The sequence below is a fragment of the Biomphalaria glabrata genome, chromosome 10, assembly GCF_947242115.1.
Source record: "Biomphalaria glabrata chromosome 10, xgBioGlab47.1, whole genome shotgun sequence".
In the NCBI taxonomy this organism is placed as follows: domain Eukaryota; kingdom Metazoa; phylum Mollusca; class Gastropoda; family Planorbidae; genus Biomphalaria; species Biomphalaria glabrata.
Genome location: NC_074720.1, coordinates 41,733,031 through 41,760,272, shown reverse-complemented (window position 1 = coordinate 41,760,272; position 27,242 = coordinate 41,733,031). Strand labels below are relative to the sequence as shown.

At 39.4% G+C, this 27,242-nt stretch overlaps 2 protein-coding genes and 1 long non-coding RNA gene across 3 annotated transcripts in view; 1 reads left to right on the top strand and 2 right to left on the bottom strand.

Annotated features, from left to right (window-relative positions):
* LOC129928510 (uncharacterized) overlaps nucleotides 1-23,857 on the top strand; it is a 25,548-nt gene extending 1,691 nt beyond the window's left edge. Inside the window, exons 2-3 of the long non-coding RNA XR_008780016.1 lie at nucleotides 2,456-2,485; nucleotides 23,759-23,857. This is a non-coding gene — a long non-coding RNA (uncharacterized LOC129928510). The remainder of the gene's footprint in view (nucleotides 1-2,455; nucleotides 2,486-23,758) is intronic.
* On the bottom strand, nucleotides 5,511-13,463 carry LOC129928509 (uncharacterized). The gene is made up of 3 exons (XM_056043073.1): nucleotides 13,300-13,463; nucleotides 10,559-10,697; nucleotides 5,511-6,438 (listed from the first exon to the last, which is right to left on the bottom strand). Exons 1-3 carry the CDS (start codon nucleotides 13,349-13,351, stop codon nucleotides 6,150-6,152), a joined length of 480 nt encoding a protein of 159 aa, XP_055899048.1. The 5' UTR covers nucleotides 13,352-13,463; the 3' UTR covers nucleotides 5,511-6,149.
* Nucleotides 19,660-27,242, bottom strand: LOC106077571 (uncharacterized). Its single transcript, XM_056043072.1, has 5 exons — nucleotides 26,846-27,242; nucleotides 24,886-25,104; nucleotides 23,557-23,672; nucleotides 21,825-21,984; nucleotides 19,660-19,767 (listed from the first exon to the last, which is right to left on the bottom strand). The coding sequence occupies exons 1-4, from the start codon at nucleotides 27,188-27,190 to the stop codon at nucleotides 21,864-21,866; spliced, it is 801 nt and encodes a 266-aa protein (XP_055899047.1). The 5' UTR covers nucleotides 27,191-27,242; the 3' UTR covers nucleotides 19,660-19,767; nucleotides 21,825-21,863.

The window sequence follows — 27,242 nt, the reverse complement described above, 5'->3', positions numbered from 1 at the left end:
TCTAATCTTGTCTACATTCTCTAATCTTGTCTTCATTCTCTAATCTTGTCTTCATTCTCCAATCTTGTCTTCATTCTCCAATCTTGTCTTCATTCTCCAATCTTGTCTTCATTCTCTAATCTTGTCTTCATTCTCTAATCTTGTCTTCATTCTCTAATCTTGTCTTCATTCTCTAATCTTGTCTTCATTCTCCAATGTTGTCTTCATTCTCTAATCTTGTCTACATTCTCTAATCTTGTCTTCATTCTCTAATCTTGTCTTCATTCTCCAATATTGTCTTCATTCTCTAATCTTGTCTTCATTCTCCAATCTTGTCTTCATTCTCCAATCTTGTCTTCATTCTCTAATCTTGTCTTCATTCTCTAATCTTGTCTTCATTCTCTAATCTTGTCTTCATTCTCTAATCTTGTCTTCATTCTCTAATCTTGTCTTATTGATACTAGACGTTATTTCATAAGAGAAGACAACCACGTACTACGCATGTCAGTAATTTCAAGTGTAAATCTAATCAAGCAGGTTAATCAGTGACTTAAACTCTGCTTAGTCGTTGGTTTTCCTGGCTGATTTAGGCAACCCATTCCATTCTCTAATGTCACTAAAGAAGAAGGACTGCTTGTACGATTCTGCCTTCGCATTCGCAAATATAAATGTGCCTCTATCTTTTTGTCTTTCTAAGGATTTTATTAGTCTTTTTTTCGGTTTGCAAAATATGGTTTATTATATTTTTTTTGTATTATAGCTACTTTGCTTTTTATTCTTCTCTCCTGAAGTGTCTCTAAATTGAGTGATTTTAATAACGGTGCTACCCTAATCAAATGTGAATAAGGAAAGGTATAATTGAAAACCCTTCCCATAAAGCTCTACAACTCTTGATGTCCAACGGGAAAAATGTGTTCAGCTGATGTTAAGTCTGTTTCTAATTTTAGACTTTCATTTTGATATATGGAATATCAATGGAAATGAGATGCTACAGAAAGATCCTTGGTATCACTTACAAAGAAAGCATCTCAAGTGAAGAGATTAGAAACAGGGATACTACAGCGATTGACCCCACGATGACCTGCTAACTACAGTAAAACCAAAACTAAAACTCTGTGGCCATTCTACAACTTCTTCAGGGTTTTCAGAGACTTTCCTTCAGGGAACAGTACCAGGAAAAAAAAAAGACGAGGTAGACAGAGAAAGCGTCGGAAAGATACCATTAAAGAATGGACGGGCTTGACATATAAAGATGTTTTATCAAAGACAAAGGACAGAGAGGAATGGAGAATGATGATTGTCGAATCTTGAGTGGTTCCCCAACAGTCTAACAGTCTAATAGGTGAAGGTGAATAACGTTTGATAACATTTCAAACCAACGTTCACTTTAAAAAAAAAATGATCAAGACTTATTTTATGGTTCTGTAGCAATCAATATGTGTAGTTGATCAGCTCACTGTATTGTGATTCTACAAAAAGGACAAACTAACGATATTATTTATTTAAGGAAATTTAGGGGGAAAGTTGATGTTGGGGTGTGACCCTGGTGATGCCACTGCATAGAAGTATTAGAAGAGCTATGTTCTGTGTTTTTACGGGGCTTATCAACTAAGGTTGCTTCACACTAGAAATATTGAAGGAAAATGACAGATGGCCTTCTGGTCGTGTGATATGCGCTCTGGGCTGTCGTTCAATGGTCACGGTGGCCCTGAGTTCAAACCCTGTCCGCTGCCATTCCCCGCTGTCCTGCGCGGACCTGGGGTCGGTAAAATAGGATTCCCCAGTTTTTTTTTAACACAAATTAAAAGGCGGCTTGAAATTCGAAAATATTTTTACAAATTAAATTTCTTCTCCCAGATCTAATCGGCCTTCCCATCTGTCTCTTTCAGGTCTCTGTAGAGAATTTCATAATCCTTAAATTCTTAATAGAAGCCCGATGGGTGAGTGCTTACGCAATTGACTTCCAAACTTGGGGCCCTGGGTTCAAATCGGCGAAGACTGGAATTTTGAATTTCGGGATTTTTAGGGGCACCGCTGAGTCCATCAAACTCTAATGGGAACTTGACTTTAGCTTGTGAAAGTAACGTTGGTCCGTCGTTGTGCTGGCCAAATGACAGCCTTCTAGTTATCTGTTGGTCAAAAAACTGATGACCTTAACACCATCAGTCCTAGCGATCGCAAGGTCTGAAAGGGGAATTAATCTATACCTTTTACTGTACTTTTTTGAAGATTATGGTTCAGTGTTTTGTGTATAATTGCTACTTTACTTTTGAGTCTTCTGTCCTGAAGGCTTTCTAAATTGAGTGATTTTACTAAAGGTGTTACTCTAGTCAAATGTGAATATTCGTTTGTTATGAATCTCACTGCTCTATTTTGTGTCTGTTCCAGTTTCTTATTGGAGTTGAGGGATCCCAAACCATACATATATTTATATATAATTGCTAACTTGGTCATTTTGTTTTAAATTTCATCGCAGAGCTTCCACAGCCCTAACAGACTTCAAGTGGTAAGTAACATTGACAACATTTACAGAACTGAAAGACATTTTATGGAACATTCTAGATCTATGTACTTATCGTTTGAAGTAAAAACAAAAACAAACTTTTTTAAAAAAAATTTCGCCATTTTTTTTTATCAAATAAATTTCTTTCTATCAAAGAATTTTTTTCGTCTGTGTGTGTGTTTGTGGTGTTTAAATGTGTGTCTGTATGTGTATGTATGTGTGTCTGTACGAGTCCGTATATATGTGTCTGTATGTGTATATGCATGTGTATATGTGTGTCGTGTATTAGTTAATTCAAAATTTGGCACTGTATATATTTATAGGGTAACCATTTACCTGCTCTCCCAACGGAGGACAAAAAAGGAGGTCAAAGCCTTAAAAGAACACAAAAAAAGGACAAAAATGGAACAAAAAGAAGGACAAGGCGTAACATGGAGAACAAAAAGGAGGACAAATTCTTCAAAGGAGGACAAAATGGAGGACAAAGCCTTAAAAAGGAGGACAAAATAGAGGACAAAGCCTTAAAAAGGAGGACAAAAAAGGAGGTCAAAGCCTAAAAAGGACAAAAAAAGAGGACAAAAAGGGGACAAAAAGGAGGACAAGGAGTAACATGGAGAACAAAAAAGAGGACTAATTCTTAAAAGGAGGACAAAATGGAGGACAAAGAAGATGTAGAGATGTCCAAGGTGTGCAAGCTCAAATGGAAGCAAAGGTTGAAACTTTGCACCGAGCTCTCCTATAACAAACGACACCGACTACACGAGACGCTCTGAAACAAAAAAAAAAAAAAAAAAAGAAAGACAGTCTTGCCATTTTCAACAGGGCCCCGCTATTCCAAAGGCAAGCTGCAGCGACTGAACACTAGGGGCCTCCCACGAGATTGTCTAAAGCTTTCATTTTATCTTTAGTAAATAAATAAATAAATAAATATAGGCTACGTCGGCATTTCTTTTCGATAGGTCAATAGAACAAAACGTATGGACCTTGAGCAGAACCAATCCAATCAAAATAATGAATCTTTTCTAATATTTTACGCATGATCCAAAAGATTATCAAGTGCGAGCTAAAAGAATTGAGACCCCAGGGGCCGCTCGTCAGTTTCTCTTCAAAGCTTAAGTATCGATGGCCATGATTCACCAACCGTAAACAAACAACATTTAGCCACGTGATTCTGTCTCTTCTATACAAATTGCGATCTAATTTTTAATACACATTGCTATCAAGTGACAGATTTTTTTTCGATGTTTTATCAATATTATCACGTGACTAAATGTTGTTTGTTTACCATTGGTGAATGAGGTCCATTAGGAAATTAGTCTTACAGTTTGTGCATTGCTACAAACTATACATTAAAAACCATAGTTAACTAAATACATATTATAAATTTCTCCCATAAGCAAGGCTGTATTATTGGCTTCATGTATAGATACAATAGGTTGTAGAACTGGTGTAGGGCTACATGAATGGCAATGTCTTCGGTTTCAATAATTGAGTTTATTATGCAGTGTTTCACATCATTACACAAAAGTAGTAACGACCTGCATTTTTTTTCCCCAATCTGATGCAGACAAAGCCGTTGTCCATGAATATAAAATATATTAAGAAAAACACAAACAACAATCAACAAACAAATTTAAATGTTAAATTTAGTAAAAAAGTTAATTAAATAATAATAAAAAAAAAAGTCATCTGTACTTCATCAGTGAGCTTAAATAATTTTTTTTCGTATCGATGCGCTGCCAATTGCCTTTTTCTTTTCAAGGATTATGCAGTTTTTGTTTTGTTTTGTTTTTATTGAGTAAATAAATTTGTAAAGATCTACCTCCCTGAAGTCTTTTATTTAACAAGCAAAATATTTTTAAAAATCCTTTAAAAAAATCTTATCTAGAAGAAAAACTTCATAATGATCTCAATACTATAGGGTTTATTTCCATTTTCGACACAAAACAAAATAATGCATTATCAATAATTAATTAATCGACGGATTAATTTTTTTTTATTGATTCATGCTTTTTTAGTACAATAAATAATTGCTTAAAGTTTCAACTTATTTTGAGAACCGGAAGTGAAAGAAATATCATGCACGGAGGCGCGGTGGCCGAACGGTAAGGCGCTTGGCTTCTGAACCTGGGTCCCGGGTTCGAATCCTGGTGAAGACTAGGATTTTTAAATTCGGGATCTTCGGGCGCCTCTGAGTCCACCCAGATCTAATGGGTACCTGACATTAGTTGGGGAAAAGTAAAGGCGGTTGGTCGTTGTGTTGGCCACATGACACCCTCGTAAACCGTAGGACACAGAATCAGATGACTTTTACATCATCTGCCCTATAGACCTCAAGTTTGGGACGTATTTTTACTATAATATCACTATAATGTACTCCAATTCGAAAGTGAGTTGATCTAAACTTTATGGTGTATTTACATGACTAAAAAAAAGGTAACATCTTTAATTTTAAAAGTTAAACAGTTCGCTTTTAAAAAACAAAATGTCGCTGTTGCACCAGAATTTGGCCAGCTGCAAAATATCTTCATTCTTTTTTCTATTTTAAGATTTAAACTGGTAGGGCATGCTTTGCGAGTATGTTGGAAATAACACAGCTAATTATGGAAAGCCCTTTCCACCCTTTCTGAATCATTTCCCGTCCTTAATGGTATTCAAGAACGACAACCCTATAATTGTGTAACATACCACTAGTGCTTTGGTTATGTTCGAATGAATCACATCTAGAACATTTCTATTTCATAATAAAAGGTGATCCCCTCCCCCAATTTTATTGACAAATAAACTTATGAACGAGTATAAAGGAAGGGACCTGGCTTGCAGATGCCATACACAGCAGTGGTAGAAAGTAGGGTGAAAATGCAACAGCGCAGGGTGATTACAGATGCCCAACCTATGACCACAACTGTGTATTAAGGATTGGCCTCTTCACAATAGAAGTGGCAAAGGGAGGATATATAAGAAGATATGAAATGCCACAGAGTGAGAGAGAAATCAATGAAATTCAATAACAACTCAATAACAATCAAATTATCCTGTTATTTAATCGTCGATTCTAAAGTTCAAAACATTTTGATAGTTGTATTTTGATTGATCATAGCTTATTGGCCACGCTTATCTCCTCTAGATCACTGCAGACGGGAAGAGTTATCGGAGTGATCTTGTTGATGTCCAAAGAGCTGAGCCGAAGGCTCTTCGAGCTCTAAGTTTGAAAAAAAACCTGTTTGGTCGTCCAGCCGAACAGTAAAAAAAAACAAACCTGTGGGAACACAGTTCTGTTTGAGAGGGACCCGAGTCAATGCCTATGTAAAACATTGCTGTTTCCAATGCCTTTGGCCCCGACGCATGCTTGGCTGCACATGGCCGAAGGCCTAGGGCACCGGGAGCCATCGTCATTTTCCTTCGTTGTACCAAGCTAGCTGTGTGGGAACCGCCATTGATGTAACGGTCCCTTTGAGGAACAGCGCATGGATGTGGGACGTGTTCGTGGGGACTTTTTTACAACCCCGCCCGTGCTATGGGTTGACTCTCGTCTACCCGTGGGCATCCCCACGGGAGTCATGTTTTGCTACCCATTTAGCCTAGCCACTTCCTCTTATGGCCGTTTCCACGCGGGCGCCACGATGAGGCAGGGCAACGTGCCCGCGTCGGAGTGATCTTGCGTATCTTATTGTTCTGATGCTTCATGGTCTACTTCCGATATCATGTCGTTATTGTGGTAATCGTCATTATACTCTTCATACACAACCAATGCAGTAGAATAAACAGGCTCACTGCTATTTGTATCATCACAGAGACCAGAAACTGTACAACCCCCTTTGTCAACCTCTGTGTCAACCTCTGTGTCAACCTCTGCGTCATTCTCTCTTTTGTTCTCTCTGCCATTCTCCGGGTTTTCTTCTTCGTCCCCCAAGTTTGATTCGTCATCGACTGTCATTGCTTTGACTTTCTGTTGGCTAAAGGAAATAGAAATAAAAGCCTATTAAAATTACAGTTTGTCTGCAATAATGAATTATATTAGATTCTACACTACTCCTTCAGTCGTAGAACGACTATGGTTCATCTCGAACACTTTTTCACATGGCTGTGGAGCCCTATTTTGGAGAGACACTCCCGTCCACATATATTGCAGGTAAGCGAGATGAAAGCCTGGGCATTATCTATGGTCGGAACGATGTCGCCCAAACAGCAGTTCCCCCCCCCCTCTTCGTGAAGCTGATGTGACCAAAAGGAACGGAATATCCGATACAGTTTGGGATCAGTGGCGCCGCAGGCACTACTTGGCCGTAGCACAGTGTGCGGCAATCTGCCTAAGGGTCACCAGCTCCTGATTTTTACTCAGGGTTGTCTCCCAAAGCCTTTCCCGTGTTTGGGTATAGCCATAAGGCAGCAGAGGTTTAGATTCAGAGTTTTCCTTCTCCTAGATGGGTAGCCGACCAAGGCTAACGAGCCCCTCCTGTTCAAAGCTTACTGGTTGTTATATTATATCTAAAACGGAAAACGGAAACAAAGTCTTATTCGCGCTTCATCAATTCAAAGACATATATATATATATATATATATATATATATATATATATATATATATATATATATATATATATATATATATATATATATATATATATATATATATATGTACGTAACTCTTTTTAAAGCTGTAAGGGAAGTCGCCCCAAAGCTAGGAAAATGAATCTTTTCTTGTCTTAGAAAAGTAATGATCTTTATTTTCAAAGTTTATAACTTAGACTTAGACTTAGGTCCTCCCGCGCCGTTCGGCGCATTGGGCGGCAAGCTGTCTCCATAAAGATATGTCATTGGCAATGTCTGAAGCCTCCTCCCACCTAGTGTCCACTGTTCTGAGGTCCTCCATGAAGGTGTGACGCCAAGTAATACGAGGACGTCCCTGTTTGCGCTTTCCTCGTATTGGCTTCCATGTTATCGCAACTCTTGGTGTAATTTATGTCCCGCAAATCTTATGCGACGCTCTGTCACAACCTCACTAATTGTTCGACTCCCAGTTCGGCATAGGATGTCCTTGTTTGAGACCCGACCTGTGTAACTGACTCCCAAAATCCGTCTCAGCTATTTTTGCTGAGCCACATTTAGTCTTTTCTCAATTTTGACAGATGACTTCCATGTCTCACATGCATATGTTTCTGTTGGGATGACGATTGTGTTGAGAAGGTGTATATTTGTCTCGAGCCCAATGGCTTGGCTATTTAAAATAGACTGCAGCCTTTTGGAAAATGCTCCCTGCCTTTCCTATTCGGCACGCTACATGATGGTAGGCATCTCCATCATTTGTTATGATGCTGCCAAGGTACGTGCAGTTGTACAGCTCTTCAAGCTTTGACGGGGGCACCCTTTGCCTTATATCCCACTCGCATAATTTTGCGCGATCTATGTAGGAAACAGAATTATCATGATATACTGTATGACTTTGCTACACGCAAGGTTCGTAAAGTAGTTCTGTACGTAGTAAAGAATGAATAAAATGCATAGACGAATTTATTTTCTAATACAAACTCTTAAATTTCACTTATTGTCCGCTTCCCTACCCAAACTTGGCCCTCGCGAAATCCGTTTCGCATAGGGCCCCACAATGCTTAAGTCCGGCCCTGCTATTTAGTGACGGGTGAATATACATAGAAGTTAACTTGTTCTCTTTACATGACTTCTTGGTCACAATGTTTAAGTCCGGCGCTGCTATTTAGTATTTGTAAAATGTTTGTAAAATGTTTTACATGTTTCGGATGTTCATTCAGAGTTGAAGATAGTTTACTTCCTAGTCCAAACCTCCCGCAGGACGAAGGGGGGGGGGGTGGGACTGTGGGAGCAGGCAGGGTTTGACAGTCCAGCGCGCAGCCATCCATAGCAACGTAAGAATACCACGTGTTCTCCCCCCCCCCTTGTTTTTTCGTGGCTATCCGCAGAAATAAGAGAGTGATCTTTCCTTTACTTCTAGCTCGTCTAGACTGTTTGGCGAAGAAGAGAATTATATACACAGATCATTGTTCTTCCATAGTTCCATAATAAATCAGAATACTATAAGATGGTGCGCAAATGTTTAATAGCTCTATTGATTTATTATAACTTGTTTATGTTTACAAAGAAATGTATATACGCATTGCAAGCCAGTGACGTAAGCGGTGTCAAGTTTTTTTTCCCCTTTGACATCATATGAAAAATTTTCATTCATCAAACATTCTAGCCAAATTTAATTTTTCGATAATGAGACATTTTCGAACCGATATAACGGTCGACCTCGAGTTTTCGCGATGTGGCCAATGAGTTGAGAATTTTTTTCTCATTAATATACACTTACCTTGAAAATTTAAAGAAAATCGTTAGAGCCGTTTTCGAAATAAAATGTATATACATACAAGAATCGCTCGCTTAAGAGTATAGGATAAGGTGACTTAATGATTCAATAGTTAACAATTTGGTTACTTGCCAGGATCGTACTTTTGTTAGCGCTATTGGGAGAATGATGTGTTTTTTTTTATTTGAGGGGAAAAAAACTTGAATATAAAGAAATCTATTAAGTATACAAGTGACTTGCGCTGGAATTAGGATTAAAATGAGGAGGATTCGCGCAACACGTCGACCTCACTCTCTCGCCCTAAAGCCCGTCCTTTTCCGGAAGCAAGATTTGGTCAAGACGTCCGGGGACAAGTTTGGGTGCAGTGGATGACCAGAGACTTTCTGTGTGTCTTGTCCTGCTCTTGAGTGCTCCACATCACTGTGCTGGTACTTTCTTTCTGTCCGATTAGTCTAGTTTTGTGACGTCACGCACAGGCCGCCAAGTCCAGACTTCACATGCTAAGTTTGACAGAACTCAGTGTACTGAGTGCCATGGACACGTCAGATACCCTCTACCTGGTTTAGCCGGCCAGTCAAAGCCGTTTCCGGGGCGTGGCCGCTGCGCATGTTACAGCTTCTGGGGGGCCACAGGTGAGAGTTGGGTACCGAGTGGGTACCCAAAGTATACAATAACGATTAGCTTGCCTTCAATAGCCTATATCTTGACAGACCTGGTAATTGGAGTGTTTACTGTAGTGAGTTTTTTTGTTTTCCATATTTGTTTCTATTCTCTGTATAATGTCTTGAGGTGATGTCGATACAAGGAATGACTCCCATGCGATTGAACGATGAGGTTCCGTGATATGGGGGACCTGTCTGTCCATATCGGCCTACTATCTACATAGGCAGAGCTTATGCCCCATTTGCTAATGTACCGTACCAATATGCTGTACACTGTAATAGTGATTGATGTCATATATATATAAGTAGGAATTCCATTTTTTTAAAAATAGTTTGCATGCGTTTTGTAATTTGATTAAAAAAAAAAGGAATTATCAATTTGCGATTCCACAAATGATATTGGACCAAAAGCGCTCTGAGCATGCTATAAGCATGGAAGTAGCGCTATATAAAAGCTATAATAATTTATAAGTTGTTTCTATACTATTTTGTTATGGCTTACTCCGCATAAGATAAAAAGAAGGAACAAAATTCAGATTTGTGTTATTAAACATTTGTATCAAGACTTAATTACACAGTGTTGAAACAAACTAACTATAAAAATAGAACCTTTGATGTGGAAAAATTGAAGACTGGTCGTTTTGATTGTGAAAGGTTCTCAATTGAGCTTCATTTATCCAAGTCTATTGTAAGTAATCACTTTGTACAATTTTCGATTTTTATAGAGATCTATATCTTTCCAACGTTTGAGAATTAATAATGAGCGAATGCCATTGAAAGACATTTTATCCAAGGCAAAAGTCAGAGAGGAATGGAGAAAGACGGTACACCCGATACCTAGCGTTACAGAAGGCCTAAACATTGACCTGCAACGTCACAACCTGTAGGCTGTTAAGACCAACAGCTCTTTGCCACGTCACAGTTTTTTTTTTACGACGTGGCCACGAGCTATTGGTCTAAACAGCCCACATGTTGTGACGCAGCAGGTCAGTGCTGAGGCCTTTTGTAACTAATGGTCTCGGTACAACAAACTAAGGGGTAGGTGAAGATGAAGGTGAATAGACCGGGGCTCTCCACAAATTATACAAACCCTTGGAGATGCTTATGCCGAATGTTCAAGAGCGTCGTGTTGTCATCATCTGTTGCGTTTTCTTTAATGGACGTCTCTGATTGTCCAGCTGACCATCTTAAATCTTTAATGTAAGGCCTTGCTTGTCCCGGTGGCCATCCTAAGTATGGACAAATATATTTAACCAATCAAGACACATCTTTCTATGACCTGTGACCTTTTGTTACTCTTGCTCTTTCTTTTTTTTATATATACAAAATGCATACTGGTATAATAATAATACAATTTATTTATTTAGAAAGCACTGTTAACAAACAAAATGTAGGCTCAAGGCGCTGTAATAACATTACAAACACGAGAGCTAAAATGACAAACTAATCTAAAAAAAAATTAAATTTAAACACGTAGGTCTTAATGTTCTTCTTGAATGTAGTGTAGCATGTTGTCTGTCTGAGATCGATGGGAAGTGAGTTCCAAACCTTTGGTCCGTGCACTGAAAAAGCCCGCAGACCGTAGCTTTTGAGGGAGAAACGTGGCACCACTAAAAGCGTTGAGTCCATTGAGCGCCGGGCTCTCTGGGAGACTGTTACAAATGAAATGAGGTTGCTTGTAAGAGTACCCCATGTTACATATTAATGGGGATTGATTCTAAAAGAGCACCCCACTCAATAGAATAAAATTTTGATCAATTAATTTATCTATTAGCGGGTATAGTAAAAATATTCAATTAGAATTATAGCTAGATTCAGGTATTTACATCAAAAGGTCAGTGTTAAAGGTGTGCTGGCACGTTCGTCCAGAGGTGTGCTGGTCCCTTTTTGTGCTGCCTAGGTTATTAAGTATAACCTCCAGGTATACAATTAACTAATGATTGTAGCATGTTGATATGGAACAGGGATTGTAGAATGTCGATATGGAACAGGGATTGTAGAATGTTGATATAGAGCAAGGATTGTAATGAGAATGTTGAAATAGAGCAGGGATTGTGGAGAAAATGTTGATATAGAGCAGGGATTGTAATGAGAATGTTCAAATAGAGCAGGGATTGTGGAGAAAATGTTGATATAGTGAAGGGATTGTAATGAGAATGTTGAAATAGAGCAGGGATTGTGGATAAAATGTTGATATAGAGCAGGGATTGTGGAGAAAATGTTGATATAGAGCAGGGATTGTGGAGAAAATGTTGATGTAGAGCAGGGATTGTGGAGAAAATGTTGATATAGAGCAGGGATTGTGGAGAAATGTTGATATAGAGCAGGGATTGTGGAGAAAGTGTTGATATAGAGCAGGGATTGTGGAGAAAGTGTTGATATAGAGCAGGGATTGTGGAGAAAATGTTGATATAGAGCAGGGATTGTGGAGAAAGTGTTGATATAGAGCAGGGATTGTGGAGAAAGTGTTGATATAGAGCAGGGATTGTGGAGAAAATGTTGATATAGAGCAGGGATTGTGGAGAAAATGTTGATATAGAGCAGGGATTGTGGAGAAAACGTAATTAATTATACATCCATATTTTAGACAAAATTTACTGAATTAAAATTTAAATAGTCCTGTAAGCATTCTTGATTTTTAATCTAAACACTCAGCCACTGTAAGATTTTTTAGTTTATTCGTTGATACATTTCGTATTGTATTTGAAGCCACTTGTTTCTTCTATGTTGGTATGTTACTCTAGTTACTTCTAGTTAATTCTAGTTAATTCTAGTTACTTCTTGTTACTCCTAGTTACTCTTAGTTACTTCTAGTTACTCCTAGTTACTTCTAGTTACTCCTAGTTACTTCTTGTTACTTCATGTTACTCCTAGTTACTCTTAGTTACTTCTAGTTACTCCTAGTTACTTCTAGTTACTTCTAGTCACTTCTAGTTACTCCTAGTTACTTCTAGTTACTTCTAGTTACTCCTAGTTACTCCTAGTTACTTCTAGTTACTCCTAGTTACTTCTAGTTACTCCTAGTTACTCCTAGTTACTTCTAGTTACTCCTAGTTACTTCTAGTTACCCCTAGTTACTTCTAGTCACTTCTAGTTACTCCTAGTTACTTCTAGTTACTTTTAGTTACTCCTAGTTACTTCTAGTTACTCCTAGTTACTTCTAGTTACTCCTAGTTACTTCTAGTTACTCCTAGTTACTCCTAGTTACTTCTATTTACTTCTAGTTACTCCTAGTTACTTCTAGTTACTCCTAGTTACTCCTAGTTACTTCTAGTTACTTCTAGTTACTCCTAGTTACTTCTAGTTACTCCTAGTTACTCCTAGTTACTTCTAGTTACTTCTAGTTACTCCTAGTTACTTCTAGTTACTCCTAGTTACTCCTAGTTACTTCTAGTTACTTCTAGTTACTCATAGTTACTTCTAGTTACTCCTAGTTACTTCTAGTCGTAGACATAACGCAGCTGTGCTCGTCCGTGCTTGACATTATAGTCCAAGCTAAGCGGTGGCTGAGCGGTTAAGCGCTTGGCTTCCAAACCGGGGCCAGGGGTTCGAATCCTGGTGAAGACTGGGATTTTTAACTTCGGGATCTTCTTGAACCTCTGAGTTCAGCCAGCTCTAATGGGTACACTGACATTAGTTCGTGAAAAGTCAAGGCGGTTGGTCGTTGTGCTGGCCACATGACACCCTCGTTAACCGTTGGCCACAGAAACGGATGACCATTACAAGACTACAAGTTCTGAAAGCGGGAACTTCACTTTAAACCAATAAGCATTTAACCCTCAGGCCAGAGTCTTTCAAAAGATAGTATTGCTTATTACAATGAGATCCTACCTGACACGATGAGAATCGAACACAAACACATCTCTAAAACTCCCTCCAACATTCTTGTTTTATATAGTTCTCGAATTTCTCCAAGCCACCGTCTCGTGTCTTGTCAACAATTTCAATCTTATTTTAAAGCCACGAAACAAAACAGTGCCTCAAAGTAGTTCAACATTTTAACTTCTCTCACAAAAGTCATTTGAAACCGCGTATCTGATTGGATGATGAAACCACGAGATCGAGACGTGATCAGAGCCATGCGTTGATTTGATGGAATACTTACAGCAAGAGCGTTTATCTTATCTTATAAAATACAGAAGTTATTTAAAAAAAAAGAACATGATTACGCCCTACGCGTGTTCCTAGGTCCATTGAGTCATGATTGATTTTTTGTATTTTTTTCTCCTCTATGTCTACAAAGCTTATTCAATCTTTATAGAATAAAAGAATAGACTTCACCCCGCTCTTTACACATTAGAGTTAGACCACGCAACATGTGAACCATGGGCGTAGCCAGGGGGGGGTTCTTGGGGTTCAAACCCCCCCCGAAATGAAATCCCCCCCCCCTGCGGGGGGGGGGGGGGACGGACTTAAGTGACTGATTTTTGCTTTCATTTTGTTTATTTTAGGTGAGATTATTAATACTAAATCATCACTTACCACAGCACAGCCGAGACAGTTTTGAGTTAAAAACCCTCTACCAGGGGGTTTTGAGTTTAAATCCCCCTACCAGGGGGTTTTGAGATTTTAAAAACCCCTATCAGGGGGTTTTGAGATACAAATCCCTCTACCAGGGGGCTTTGAGTTTAAAACCCCCTACAGGGGGTTTTGAATTTTAAACCCCCTATCAGAGGTTTTTGCAGTTAAATCCCCCTCTTCTATAAAACAAAACAAAAAAAATGCAAACAACAATCCCCAAATTCCAACAGCACAGTTGAGGAAGATTTTGATTTTAAAACCCTATCCAAAATTTACGATAAGCCCATCTTCAATAAAAAAAAGCAAATAACACACTCAAAATTCTATGAGCGTAGCCAAAGGGGTTTTGAGTTTAACCCCCCTCCCCCTTCCAGTTGGGGTTTGAAGCTAAAAAGTACCTCTTCAATATAAAATAAAAAGCAAATTACACACTATAAAATCTATGAGCGTAGCCAAAGGGGTTTTGAGTTTAAATCCCCCTCCTCCAGATGGCTTTTTCTTTAAATTTTAAAACCCCTCCAGATGGTTTTGAGTTTAAAATTCCCCTACAAAGCGTTTAGAGTTGAAAATATCTCTTCAATATTATTTTAAAGCAAACTTTTTAATAGCAAGATAATGCACTGTATATACCTCAGAATATGCATTTTGTTGGCTTTCAATACCAGAAATAGTGCTCGGCGGCTTTCAATACCAGAAATAGTGCTCGGCGGCGGGGCGTAGCCCCGCGCTGGGGAAGCGCTGCGAACTCCCTCAGACCCCTTTGCTAGCAAGGGCGGGGAGTCTACAATAAACAATAAACGTCTTCCGAAAGGGTCAGAATGTTATAAAGATTAATTATGTACACACACACACACACACACACACACACATATATATATATAATTTTTTTTCGAGGGGGGGGGGTGAATCCCCCCCCCCCCCAAAACCCTCCCCGAAAAAAAATCCTGGCTACGCCCATGGAATTGTGAACATTACTACTATTTAAAATAGGACTGGTATCAGCTGGTACAGGCTAGTCAGGGAGTTGTCGTCAATCCCATTCTTTTAAAATCATTTTTTTTCTTCCTTTTTTTTTCTCCCTTTTTTCTTCCTTTTTTTTCTCCCCTTTTTCTTCCTTTTTTTCTTCCTTTTTTCTTCCTTTTTTTCTCCCTTTTTTTTTCCTTTTTTTCTTCCTTTTTTTTCTTCCTTTTTCTTCCTTTTTTTGAATGCAAGAAACAACGAAACGTGTTTTAATGAGCTGCTAAGTGAAGGGGGGGGGGCAACTATCTAGATCCCTCTGTAGTGGAGGAAGTCTCTAGATCCTGTAGTAATGGGGGGGCGACTCTCTGGATCCTACAGCATTGGGGGAACTCTCTAGATCCTGTAGTAGTGGGGGCAACTCTCTAGATCCTACAGCAGTGGGGGCAACTCTCTAGATCCTGTAGTAGTGGGGGCAACTCTCTGGATCCTACAGTAGTGGGGGCAACTCTCTAGATCCTGTAGTAGTGGGGGCAACTCTCTGGATCCTGTAGTAGTGGGGGCAACTCTCTGGATCCTACAGTAGTGGGGGCAACTCTCTGGATCCTGTAGTAGTGGGGGCAACTCTCTGGATCCTACAGTAGTGGGGGCAACTCTCTGGATCCTGTAGTAGTGGGGGCAACTCTCTGGATCCTACAGTAGTGGGGGCAACTCTCTAGATTCTGTAGTAGTGGGGGCAACTCTCTGGATCCTGTAGTAGTGGGGGCAACTCTCTGGATCCTACAGCATTGGGGGAACTCTCTAGATCCTGTAGTAGTGGGGGCAACTCTCTAGATCCTGTAGTAGTGGGGGCAACTCTCTAGATCCTGTAGTAGTGGGGGCAACTCTCTGGATCCTACAGCAGTGGGGGAACTCTCTAGATCCTGTAGTAGTGGGGGCAACTCTCTAGATCCTACAGTAGTGGGGGCAACTCTCTAGATCCTACAGTAGTGGGGGCAACTCTCTAGATCCTACAGTAGTGGGGGCAACTCTCTAGATCCTGTAGTAGTGGGGGCAACTCTCTAGATCCTACAGTAGTGGGGGCTCTAGATCCTACAGTAGTGGGGGCAACTCTCTAGATCCTGTAGTAGTGGGGGCAACTCTCTGGATCCTACAGCAGTGGGGGAACTCTCTAGATCCTGTAGTAGAGGGGGCAACTCTCTAGATCCTACAGTAGTGGGGGCAACTCTCTAGATCCTGTAGTAGTGGGGGCAACTCTCTAGATCCTACAGTAGTGGGGGCAACTCTCTAGATCCTACAGTAGTGGGGGCAACTCTCTAGATCCTGTAGTAGTGGGGGCAACTCTCTGGATCCTACAGCAGTGGGGGAACTCTCTAGATCCTGTAGTAGTGGGGGCAACTCTCTAGATCCTACAGTAGTGGGGGCAACTCTCTAGATCCTACAGTAGTGGGGGCAACTCTCTAGATCCTGTAGTAGTGGGGGCAACTCTCTGGATCCTACAGCAGTGGGGGAACTCTCTAGATCCTGTAGTAGTGGGGGCAACTCTCTGGATCCTACAGCAGTGGGGGAACTCTCTAGATCCTGTAGTAGTGGGGGCAACTCTCTAGATCCTACAGTAGTGGGGGCAACTCTCTAGATCCCACAGTAGTGGGGGCAACTCTCTAGATCCTGTAGTAGTGGGGGCAACTCTCTGGATCCTACAGCAGTGGGGGAACTCTCTAGGTCCTGTAGCAACACATTTTTAAAAACGCAAAATACCTAGGTGATATAATAAATGAAAAACTGTAATGGAATCCCCACATTGATGAAACTATAAAAAAAAATCAAACAAAGCATTAGGATTTATTAAAAGAAATTTCTATAAATCGAATAAGAACATAAAACTAAAATGTTATTTAACCTTGGTTAGGCCAATAATAGAATATGCATCAACTGTTTGGGGCCCCTCAACTCAAGAAAACATTAAGAAAATAGAACAGACACAAAATAGAGCAGTGAGGTTCATAACAAATGAATATTCATATTTGACTAGAGTAACACCTTTAGTAAAATTACTAAATTTAGAAAGCCTTCATGATAGAAGACTTAAAAGTAAAGTAGCAGTTATACATAAAACAATGAACCATTATCTTCAAATACAAAAACAAAATTTAATAAAATACTCAGAAAGACACAAAGATAAAGGCACATTCCTCGTCCCATATGCTAGGACAAATTTGTACAAATACTCCTTCTTCTCTATTAGAGCATGGAATGGGTTGCCTAAGCTAGCCAGGAAAACCAGTGACTTGGCAGAATTTAGGTCATTGGTTAATATGCATGACTGAATGTATGACGCGTAGGACGTAATCGTCTTATTTTTTGAAGTATCGTCTGTATTATATGAGATAAGATAAGATAAGATAGTCGAGGAACTCTCTGGATCCTACAGCAGTTGAGGAGCTCATTAGATCCTTTAGTGGTGGGGGAGCTCTCTGGATCCCACTGTGGGGAGGGGCTCATTGGATCCTGCCGTGGTGGAGGAAATCCCACGACCCCACTGTGGTTGGGGCTCTTAATCTCCGAAAAATGTACAACAATTACAATGCCATCGGAGACTTTCATAAAAATTTAGGGAAATCAATAATTAGCAAACTTCTGGATGTAGTTGGGGAAAAGTAAAGAGGGAGAGTCGTTGTGCTGGACACACGACATCCTCGTGGACAGTCGGATATAGAAGCAGATGAACTTCGTAGATTAATTGGGTGGGTACCTTTACTTTCTTTAATCTCTGGCCACTATAGTATGTATCCAGAAATGTAAGATCGTATTTAATTACTTGTAGAGAAAAAGCATATTACATAACAGGTATATCGCTGTATGAATATTTTTGTTCCTCTTATTGACGTTTTTAACCGTTTCCTTTGGTTAATGTTTCTCCGTTTGCTCTATTTCTGTGACTGAATCGCTGTCAAGAGTATTGTTATAAATCTAAGGCAAGATCTCAACGAAGGGAGGTAATCATTGACAATGTATTTATTTACTGTTATAAAATACACAGTGTGACATGGACTTCAGCGATCAAGTCACAGGGAGTCTTGTCTTAAGTTCTACAAGTCCTTTTCTACCTAAACATTTGCACAGACCACCGGCACACTTCTCAGTGTCGCTCCAGGTCCTCAATACAGTTTACTGGTAGTACGAAGGATGGCTCTTGGTCCCAGACAGTTCAGACTCCCATAACCTGCAGATCACTTCCGCCGGATCTAAAACAGTCCTTCCTCTTGAATCAATATGTTGTCTATTTCTCGTGTTGAACGGTGTATTGCTGCGCACCATCAGTGTCGGCGCTGGATCAGGGTTATAACAGTATGCACCATACTTGAACGTCTAAAGTCTAAGTCCAATTTGTTTGATTGTTTGCAATTAAACTAAAAAACTATCCGCGATACATTGAATATATATATTATAAGCTGGCGACAAGAGAGTCATGTTGGTTTCAACCGTTGCGGTCACTACATATGCTAGACAAATCCTTGACTGTCAAATTAATTCTAAATTTTGCCCATCACGGAGATGTAACGGGAGAGCATTAGGAAGACAGAAGAACAAGAAGCACTGATACATAAATAGAGATATTTTATATGTTATTGGTTCCTTCAACAAGAAATACATAAAAACACTTTACAAAGCTTGTACGAAGTGTAATTGTATCAATTATAGTTTGTATCGGTCATGTCATTAATTTCGTAATAAATCTAGATTAACAACAATAGCCTACAACTGTGCGATTAAAAATATTTTTCCAATTGTTTTTGTTAAGAGCTATTTCAAGTTTGTAGCTTTGTCAATACGTTAAGATCCTATCACTTATTTGGACTCCAATCACTTATTTGGACTCCTATCACTTATTTGGTTTCCTATCACTTATTTGGTTTCCTATCACTTATTTGGACTCCTATCACTTATTTGGACTCCTATCATTTATTTGGACTCCAATCACTTATTTGGACCAGTTGGGAAAATATGCGCGGGGGGAGAAAGAAAGGGATATCTTGGTAAATTTTGCCGTTACCCCTTTATAAAAGCATTTACTGGTATAAAGAAAAAAAAAAGGGGGGGGGTGAACAACTGGAACCATGGCTTACGTCTCCTCAAGCCAACATTCTAACCACTCTGCTAGTGTAATGCATAAGAAAATAGAAGGTTATGTATAGTTATGTATTGCTTGTTTCAAATTTACTTTACAGTGGTGATTAATTCAGGGGGATTAATTCAGTTTATACTACCACTTCAGTCAAGTACAATTTCTTTCCCTTATTCGAGATACCAAAAAATAATTATTTACCAATAGTTAAATTGAGTGATTGTTTTTTTTTTTAAATCGAGTCTTGTATTGTCAGGTAAAAGAAATAATTGTGAGAAATTTCAGCTTGATCTGGACTGAAGTAATATTTGTGTAATTTGCATGCCAAATGTTGGCCTATATAAAATTTTTCTATGATTTGATAAAAGCATTATTGTACCATGCAACGAGGAATCGCCTGATCGAGAAACTAAATAGTAGTGAAATGCTAAAATAACTAAAACAATCAAGCATAGAAACATAACATAAAACATAATTATTCAGTTCCAATATTTTAATTGCCTGCTCAATGACACATGGCATTGACATGAACACAATGACATTGCTCAGTTCAAGTTGCTTCTGTTTCAGTCATTCTTGTTTTCTCTGCTTCTTCGCCTCTGGCTTCCTCTCCTTCCATTTCAGATTTAACGTCTGCTACTCAACGTCTGCTCCTTCCAATCAGTTCCTCATCTTAACCATTCTTTTATGTAGATCTTTTAAGGAAGAAAATAAAAAGAAAACAAAATATATTTTTAATAAATTCAATAATATGAATCAATATATCATATCCATATATATAAGTGATTGGATCATAGCGCATTGAGAAAGCTAAAAGCTAATCCAAAACGAATGGTAAAAATATATCTATCGGACATATATATATATATATACATACGCGTATGAGGGGCGCATATTTGAACATGTACATGACCGGTCAAAACTAATTGATACAATTACACTTAACTCCTTCTCTCCGTATTATTTCCCACGTTCCGACGGAATAATTCAATTTTTCTTGAATAACGTTTTCGTTTGTGATCATAAAATGTTTTAATTTGGTCTAGGGTTAAAGGTGAAAGCATACTCCAATTATAGAACACAAAGTAAAGTTAATAAAATCAAACATTAATTTAAATTTAATGAGGTCAAATCAACGATGGGATCGTCAATTAGGAGAGAAAGAGTTAATATAAAATTTCGCTTTTTAATGTATTTTTTTTTCTTTTTGCTAAGTTGTCGTCAGTGATCCTTTAATGTGGCACTCCTTCTGTTAACATTTCAAAATATAATTTCTTTTATCAATATTTTTTAAAAATAGATTTCATTATACCGCCCCCCCCCCCCAATTTTACCATATATCCCTCCCGTCTTTCTGTCTGTTACTGTATTTTATTGATTGGCTTTTGAATGTAAACAAGAACAAACTCACAATTAAACATAGCACTCTATCCAGAAGAAAATGAAGAAACTAATAGTGAATAAAATAAATGACAAATGGACAAGTTCTCATCCGAATCACAAGAAAGATGATGCCTATTATAAGCTATCCCGACAAAATCAACGTCTAATCTTTCTACTCAAGACTGGACACAACAGAATGAGACAACATCTGTACCGAAACCTCAAAATTGGAACCAGTGAAATCTGTCTACGTGGAGTGTCACCAGAGAATGCTGACCATGTCCTTCAAAACTGCATTCTTTATCACGAGGCCCGTACAAGACACAGGCCCCAAAACACTCCAATAGAAAAAAAACTAAAAGGAGAGCTCCCTGATTTGGAAACTACTGCGAAATCTCTTATATTGGTCTAGTCATCTGAACGCTCCAAATTGAAAGTAAGAACGAGGAAGAAGATGAAGAATGTAAACAAAATAATTAAAAATCAAAATGTAAGCTAAAGGAAGAGTGAGCCTACTGTTAGCTTGTCAGACAACCAAAGGAAGAGTGAGCCTACTGTTGGCTTGTCAGACAGCCAAAGGAAGAGTGAGCCTACTGTTAGCTTGTCAGACAGCCAAAGGAAGAGTGAGCCTACTGTTAGCTTGTCAGACAGCCAAAGGAAGAGTGAGCCTACTGTTAGCTTGTCAGACAGCCAAAGGAAGAGTGAGCCTACTGTTAGCTTGTCAGACAGCCAAAGGAAGAGTGAGCCTACTGTTAGCTTGTCAGACAGCCAAAGGAAGAGTGAGCCTACTGTTGGCTTGTCAGACAGCCAAAGGAAGAGTGAGCCTACTGTTAGCTGGTCAGACAGCCAAAGGAAGAGTGAGCCTACTGTTAGCTTGTCAGACAGCCAAAGGAAGAGTGAGCCTACTGTTGGCTTGTCAGACAGCCAAAGGAAGAGTGAGCCTACTGTTAGCATGTCAGACAGCCAAAGGAAGAGTGAGCCTACTGTTAGTTTGTCAGACAGCCAAAGGAAGAGTGAGCCTACTGTTAGCTTGTCAGACAGCCAAAGGAAGATTGAGCCTACTGTTGGCTTGTCAGACAGCCAAAGGAAGAGTGAGCCTACTGTTGGCTTGTCAGACAGCCAAAGGAAGAGTGAGCCTACTGTTAGCTTGTCAGACAGCCAAAGGAAGAGTGAGCCTACTGTTGGCTTGTCAGACAGCCAAAGGAAGAGTGAGCCTACTGTTGGCTTGTCAGACAGCCAAAGGAAGAGTGAGCCTACTGTTAGCTTGTCAGACAGCCAAAGGAAGAGTGAGCCTACTGTTAGCTTGTCATACAATCTAAATTAGAACTACACAAAAAACTTGGAATGCTAAAAGTGCAAGTTTACTTACTGTACTAGAACCATTCCGTCTTGAGGTATCAGAAGGAGGTCAACCAATAGAAACATCTCGATCTGTAGATGTCATGGTGATAAGTCCTATACGTTCAAGAACCTCACTGGCAGATGGTCTCTTGCTGGGGTCAGGGGTCAAAAGGGAGCTCACCATCCTTCTAGAAAATGAAATAGAATTGTAAACTTATTATGAACTCGCTATGTTTTGATCCTTGCAAACACCGGTATGGACAGCATAGAGGTACTTTTAATAGTTCTACAGTTAGGCTGGGCAGTGTGCGTATCCCGTGTGGGGGACGAACGTATGCCAAAGGCAGTCTTTTTTTTTAAGTGACCTAAAAGGTCGACGTAACAGAGGTGCCCCACGGAAACGCTTTAAAGACCAGCTTAGGCGCCAAGTTGCCTTAGCTGACATAGAAGAGAGAACCTGGTTGCATGCGGTTTCAGAACGTGACTGCTGGAGATCACTCACGAAGGCCGCGGGATACGCATTTGAGACCAAAAGAAAATCCGCTGCCGAGGACAGACGCAGAAGGCGAAAAGAAAATCTTAAACGACCACCAGCGGACAATGGTTATGCTTGCCCTGGATGGGGCAAAATATGCAGGTCACAGCTGGGATTGCGTGGCCACGAGAAATATCGCATTCCTCATTAATCTTCTGACTCGAAGACAAGCCTTTTTATTATGTTATGACCCTGATTTTCTCATTAAAAAAAAAATCTTTTTTTTTCTGTTATATTACCACTGGCATCTATGCAGTTTTAATAGTTAAGATATAGGTCAAGTTGCCCCATTGCCCTCAATCTAGCAATTTTGTTGTAGGGCAACTTGACATATCTTAAGTTCACCGCTACTACTTCTGGAACGTTGGTGGAAGGTATCAGCTAGATTTACCAAACGGTTTTGATTTCTAGGAAAGACATACATACATGATACTCCTTACTTTATATATTGGATAAATTGTAAGAAAAATGTTACAAGAGGGAAAAAAAAGTACAGTATGATAAATAATTTCAAAGTATACACATATATACATTATATACATCATACAAAGGCGAAACGCAATAGTTTAATTATATATTTCTATTTCCAATATATAATAGGCTGTCTTCTCTAAATTTCATACATTTTTTGACGTTGTAAAATAGGTCAACGGGCATGTGTTTTAAACATTTGTAAAAGAGAGAGAGAGAGAGAGAGAGAGTGAGAGAGAGAGAGTGAGAGAGAGAGAGAGAGAGAGTGAGAAAGAGAGAGAGAGAGAAAGAGAGAGAGAGAGTGAGAGAGAGAGAGTGAGAAAGAGAGAGAGAGTGAGAGAGAGAGTGAGAGAGAGAGAGAGTGAGAGAGAGAGTGAGAGAGAGAGTGTGTGTGTGTGTGTGTGTGAGAGAGAGAGAGAGAGAGAGAGAGAGAGAAATGGGGATAGTATTGCAATGTAATGTTTTTAAGAAGATCTTTACTAAAATGTTCAGGGAGTATCAAACTCGACAGCCGGTGGACATCTACACAAGAAGATATAAAATCTTTGATGGGTCTCCAATATCATTAAAAGAAAAAAAAAATTAGGTGGCTATCCAACTGTGCGCCGACTCACGGGGCATTTACCCCAAGGCCCGCGTAACCAGCCCGCCTCTTGCTGCCTGATGTCACTAACTAAATAAATGTATACTAGCAGACGACATTAGCCTCTCCCCTCCATCTACTGACACAACTATTGTGTCCAACATTTTTTACCTAAACTGAGATGAAAAAGCAACAGCTTCGTTCAATGTCCTCATGAAGTTCACGTCTGCTGGCCTCCTTCTGAGAAGCATGCACCATGACGTCACGCCGAAAGCAAACATGTCCGCCTGAGAAATACATTTCATTATATTTTAACCTTTTTTTGTGTTAACATGTTTATTTATTTATTTTTTTTTACAATATCTCTATTCAGATTACATGTTTATGGAACCTTGGTGGACACAGTTCTCGAAAAGGCTCTAACGATTTTCTTACAAATTTGACAGTTGGTGTATATCGTTGGGAAAGTTGGCCACACTAGGAACAATCTAGTTTGTCAGTTGGTGTATATCGTTGGGAAAGTTGGCCACACTGGAAACAATCTAGCTTAACCGTTCTATTTTTTTTAAAAGTATGAAAAGAAATTAAAGGCCAATACAAAAATTGGGCGAAAATTCTACTTCTCATAATCCGGTATGTGTGTGTGTGTGCATTTACACTTCTTTGCACATGCCTGAGGGCGCACATGATACATAATATTACACACACACACAAGCACACACACACACATATATATATATATATTGGATCGAATCAATTATAATTCTCATTTGCATAGTCATACGTAGAGAAGTCTGTTGGTCGTTGTGCAGGCCACCTAGCGCCCTCGTAAACCGTGTGCCACAGACAGTGCAACACAGATGACCTTTACATCATCTGCCCTATAGATCGCAGGATCTGAATCTTGGACGTTTATGCATAGGAGTTTCCGAGGTTTTCTCTACCAGGAGAGAAGATTGGAAAGGTCCGTTGAAACCTAGATACGCATTGGTCTTAAAAGTAGAATAACTTAAGTATTATAAGAATCTGATTTGTTTCAGAACTGTGAAACGGCATAGGCAATTCAGTCAAAACAATTTATGCAAATGTTTAATGTTAATAAAGAAATATTTTAGTTTCATAATTTGGTTTTAAAAGTTATGAAATAATTTCACTTCTATCTTGAAAAAAAAATTATTATTTCTGCAAGTCGTACTAGAGTTACTCCACCTAACTTTCGCGGCGACAAAGAGCGCGGCTCAGAAAAAAAAAGAGGGGGGGGGGGGAGTTTGAACAAGTAATCTCTGTATATATAATTCTTTTCTTCGCCCAGCCATGCGGGACACCACGCACGCACGCTGACTGTCTAACCCCCCCCCTCCCGCCCGCACCCGCGCCTTCCTCGCTCTCGCAGGCAAGCGCACACAGTCGTTTACCCAAACCCACCCCATTTGGACAACCGTGTCTTTCAGGAAGTCAATAAATAGCGGCGTATGCTACGCCGCGGGTCGGCTAGTTTACCTTGAACGGGTTCACTCTGCAGCCTTTGAACGTCTCTGGAGCTCTGTAGAGACGCGTCCCAAAATGAATCAAAAGTTCGGCGTCCTGATTCGGCAGCGCCCTGGACAAACCGAAGTCTGACAGTAAGATGCTTTTGTCGTCCGTAACCAGGACGTTTGATGGTTTGATGTCACAGTGGGCGATGTTCTTACCGTGAATGTACTTGATGGCATCGCAGAGCTGAAAATATATTTAGGTAGATTTATACACAACAATACGTAGATCTTGGGCGATGGCGACATACGAGTCATGGCGTAACAAGCAATAGAAAAAAAAAATACTTTTAAAAGCTTATCAAAGGGAAGGAACCGCTAAGTACCGCCATTTATCTGAAAATTACTGGGTTTATCTCCCTTTCTGCTATATAAAATATCGAAATGGTGTGGTAGAAATACATAAACAGAAACGCCAAGACTGGAATTATTATATAGGCCTGATGATACTAAGAAGTAAATAGCATTGGGTTAAATCTCTGGTATCAGGAGTCTTGTGAGTTAGCTATATGCCGGGTCATGTTGTTGGGGTACAATATGCATGGAACAAGATAGACTTTGTTAACTATTTGATTGCGGCTGGAATGAGGGTGTTTTGTACAGGAATACAATTATGAGTGGGAAGTTGTATTAATGAAATGTGATACAATTCTATTTAGCAAATCATTGATAGAAATATGATTAAGATATATGTTAATAGAAGTTGTTTCCATTGCTCATAATAACAGTTATTATTATGATGAATATAATTATTATTTCCAGTTGGAATATTATTGTGGTATTAACATGACATTGTGTATGATTTTGTTTGGTTATTGCATTATGGTTCTCTGTGTTACAGAGAATTTATAATTTTTAAAAACTTGGAATAATCTGATAATATATTCAGTGATTTGTATTTTGGACGTTAGATGTACATCGAACTTGTTGAACAAGGGAGGGGGGGGGGTTGTTAGTGTAAATGTGGAACGGTGCGAATGCGTGTTGAAAGGGAGAGAACCAAAATGGAGAAATAGAAGCTAAATAGTGGTTTTAGTGTTCATGAATAATAAATGAATTATAATCTATGACGTTGATGTCTTGTATTGATGTATTATTAAAAGAGTCTCTTCACTTAACAAAACGTAACAATGGGAAATGGGAGAAAAAAACATGTTCAAACTTTTTACCAGACAGACAGACGAACAGACAGAGTGAGTTGATATATAAGATTTGTAAAAAAATATTTCTGAAGCTCAATAAAACTGTTAGGTGCCTGCACGCTGTGTGACTGCGACTTGCGGCGCAGGCAGGTCTCAAGGGAGGTAACACCACCTCAAAGTACACAGGCCGAAAGGCAAACAATACACAAAATACTCGACTTCGATAAAAGATATCGAATAAGGTTCTTAATACGTAATTAATGGAACCGTCAACTATCTTCATCTACTTCAGAAACTAAGGCCGACCTCCAGGGCCGGCCCTAACCATTGCGGGGATAAGCATAATGTCAAAATTAGGATTTCTAAAATAAGAAAATACATACGTCTTTGCGATAAATTTTTATTAAATGAAAGCCGACAATGCCGTTTCTTTTTATCGCGCGTAGGATTTTAATAATTTCAGTAGATTTTCGGGACTTTTTAAATAATATGTTGCAATTGCAGAAGATTTACATGCGGCCCTGGAAATCAGAAGGCCGCGAAAGTGACACCCCCGGCCCCCCTGCAAGTGGGAAGAAGAAAAGGAACCTTTTCGGACATCCCAACAAGAAGTCCCAACCCACCTCTACCTAACCCTTATGTATAAGTTAAACTTCAGTTTTAACAACAAAATGCTTGTAACTCAATGTACGAAAACAATCTACTATAAATAGACCACGTGTTTCCCAAGGTAAAAAAAAGTTTAGTTTTAAAGCTTACCGTAAACATCAACAGAATTGTACTTACTTGTCTGAAGAATTGTGTCTGCTGGCTAATGGTCAAAGTCTTAATAATTTGCATCAACGTACCATTCTTACAGTAGGGCAGCATGAGCACCAGTGATGTCGGCGTTTGAACACAGCAGGTCAGGGATATTATGTTTGAATGCTGGAGTCGTTTCATTAACTGAGCCTCTCTCAAGAACATTCTCGAAGCTTCCTCGTCCATTTTCTTCTTATTAGCCTCGCAAGCAGGTCCAAACAGCGGGAACGTTTTGACAGCCATCTTGTGGCAGGGGTCAACTTTCGAAGTGGCTAGAACCACGAAAGTGAATGAGCCACTGCCCAGAACTGGACCTTCAATCAAACCCATCTCTTCGTAGAGATCATCAGAGACGACCTTATCAATGACGTTTGGAACAAGA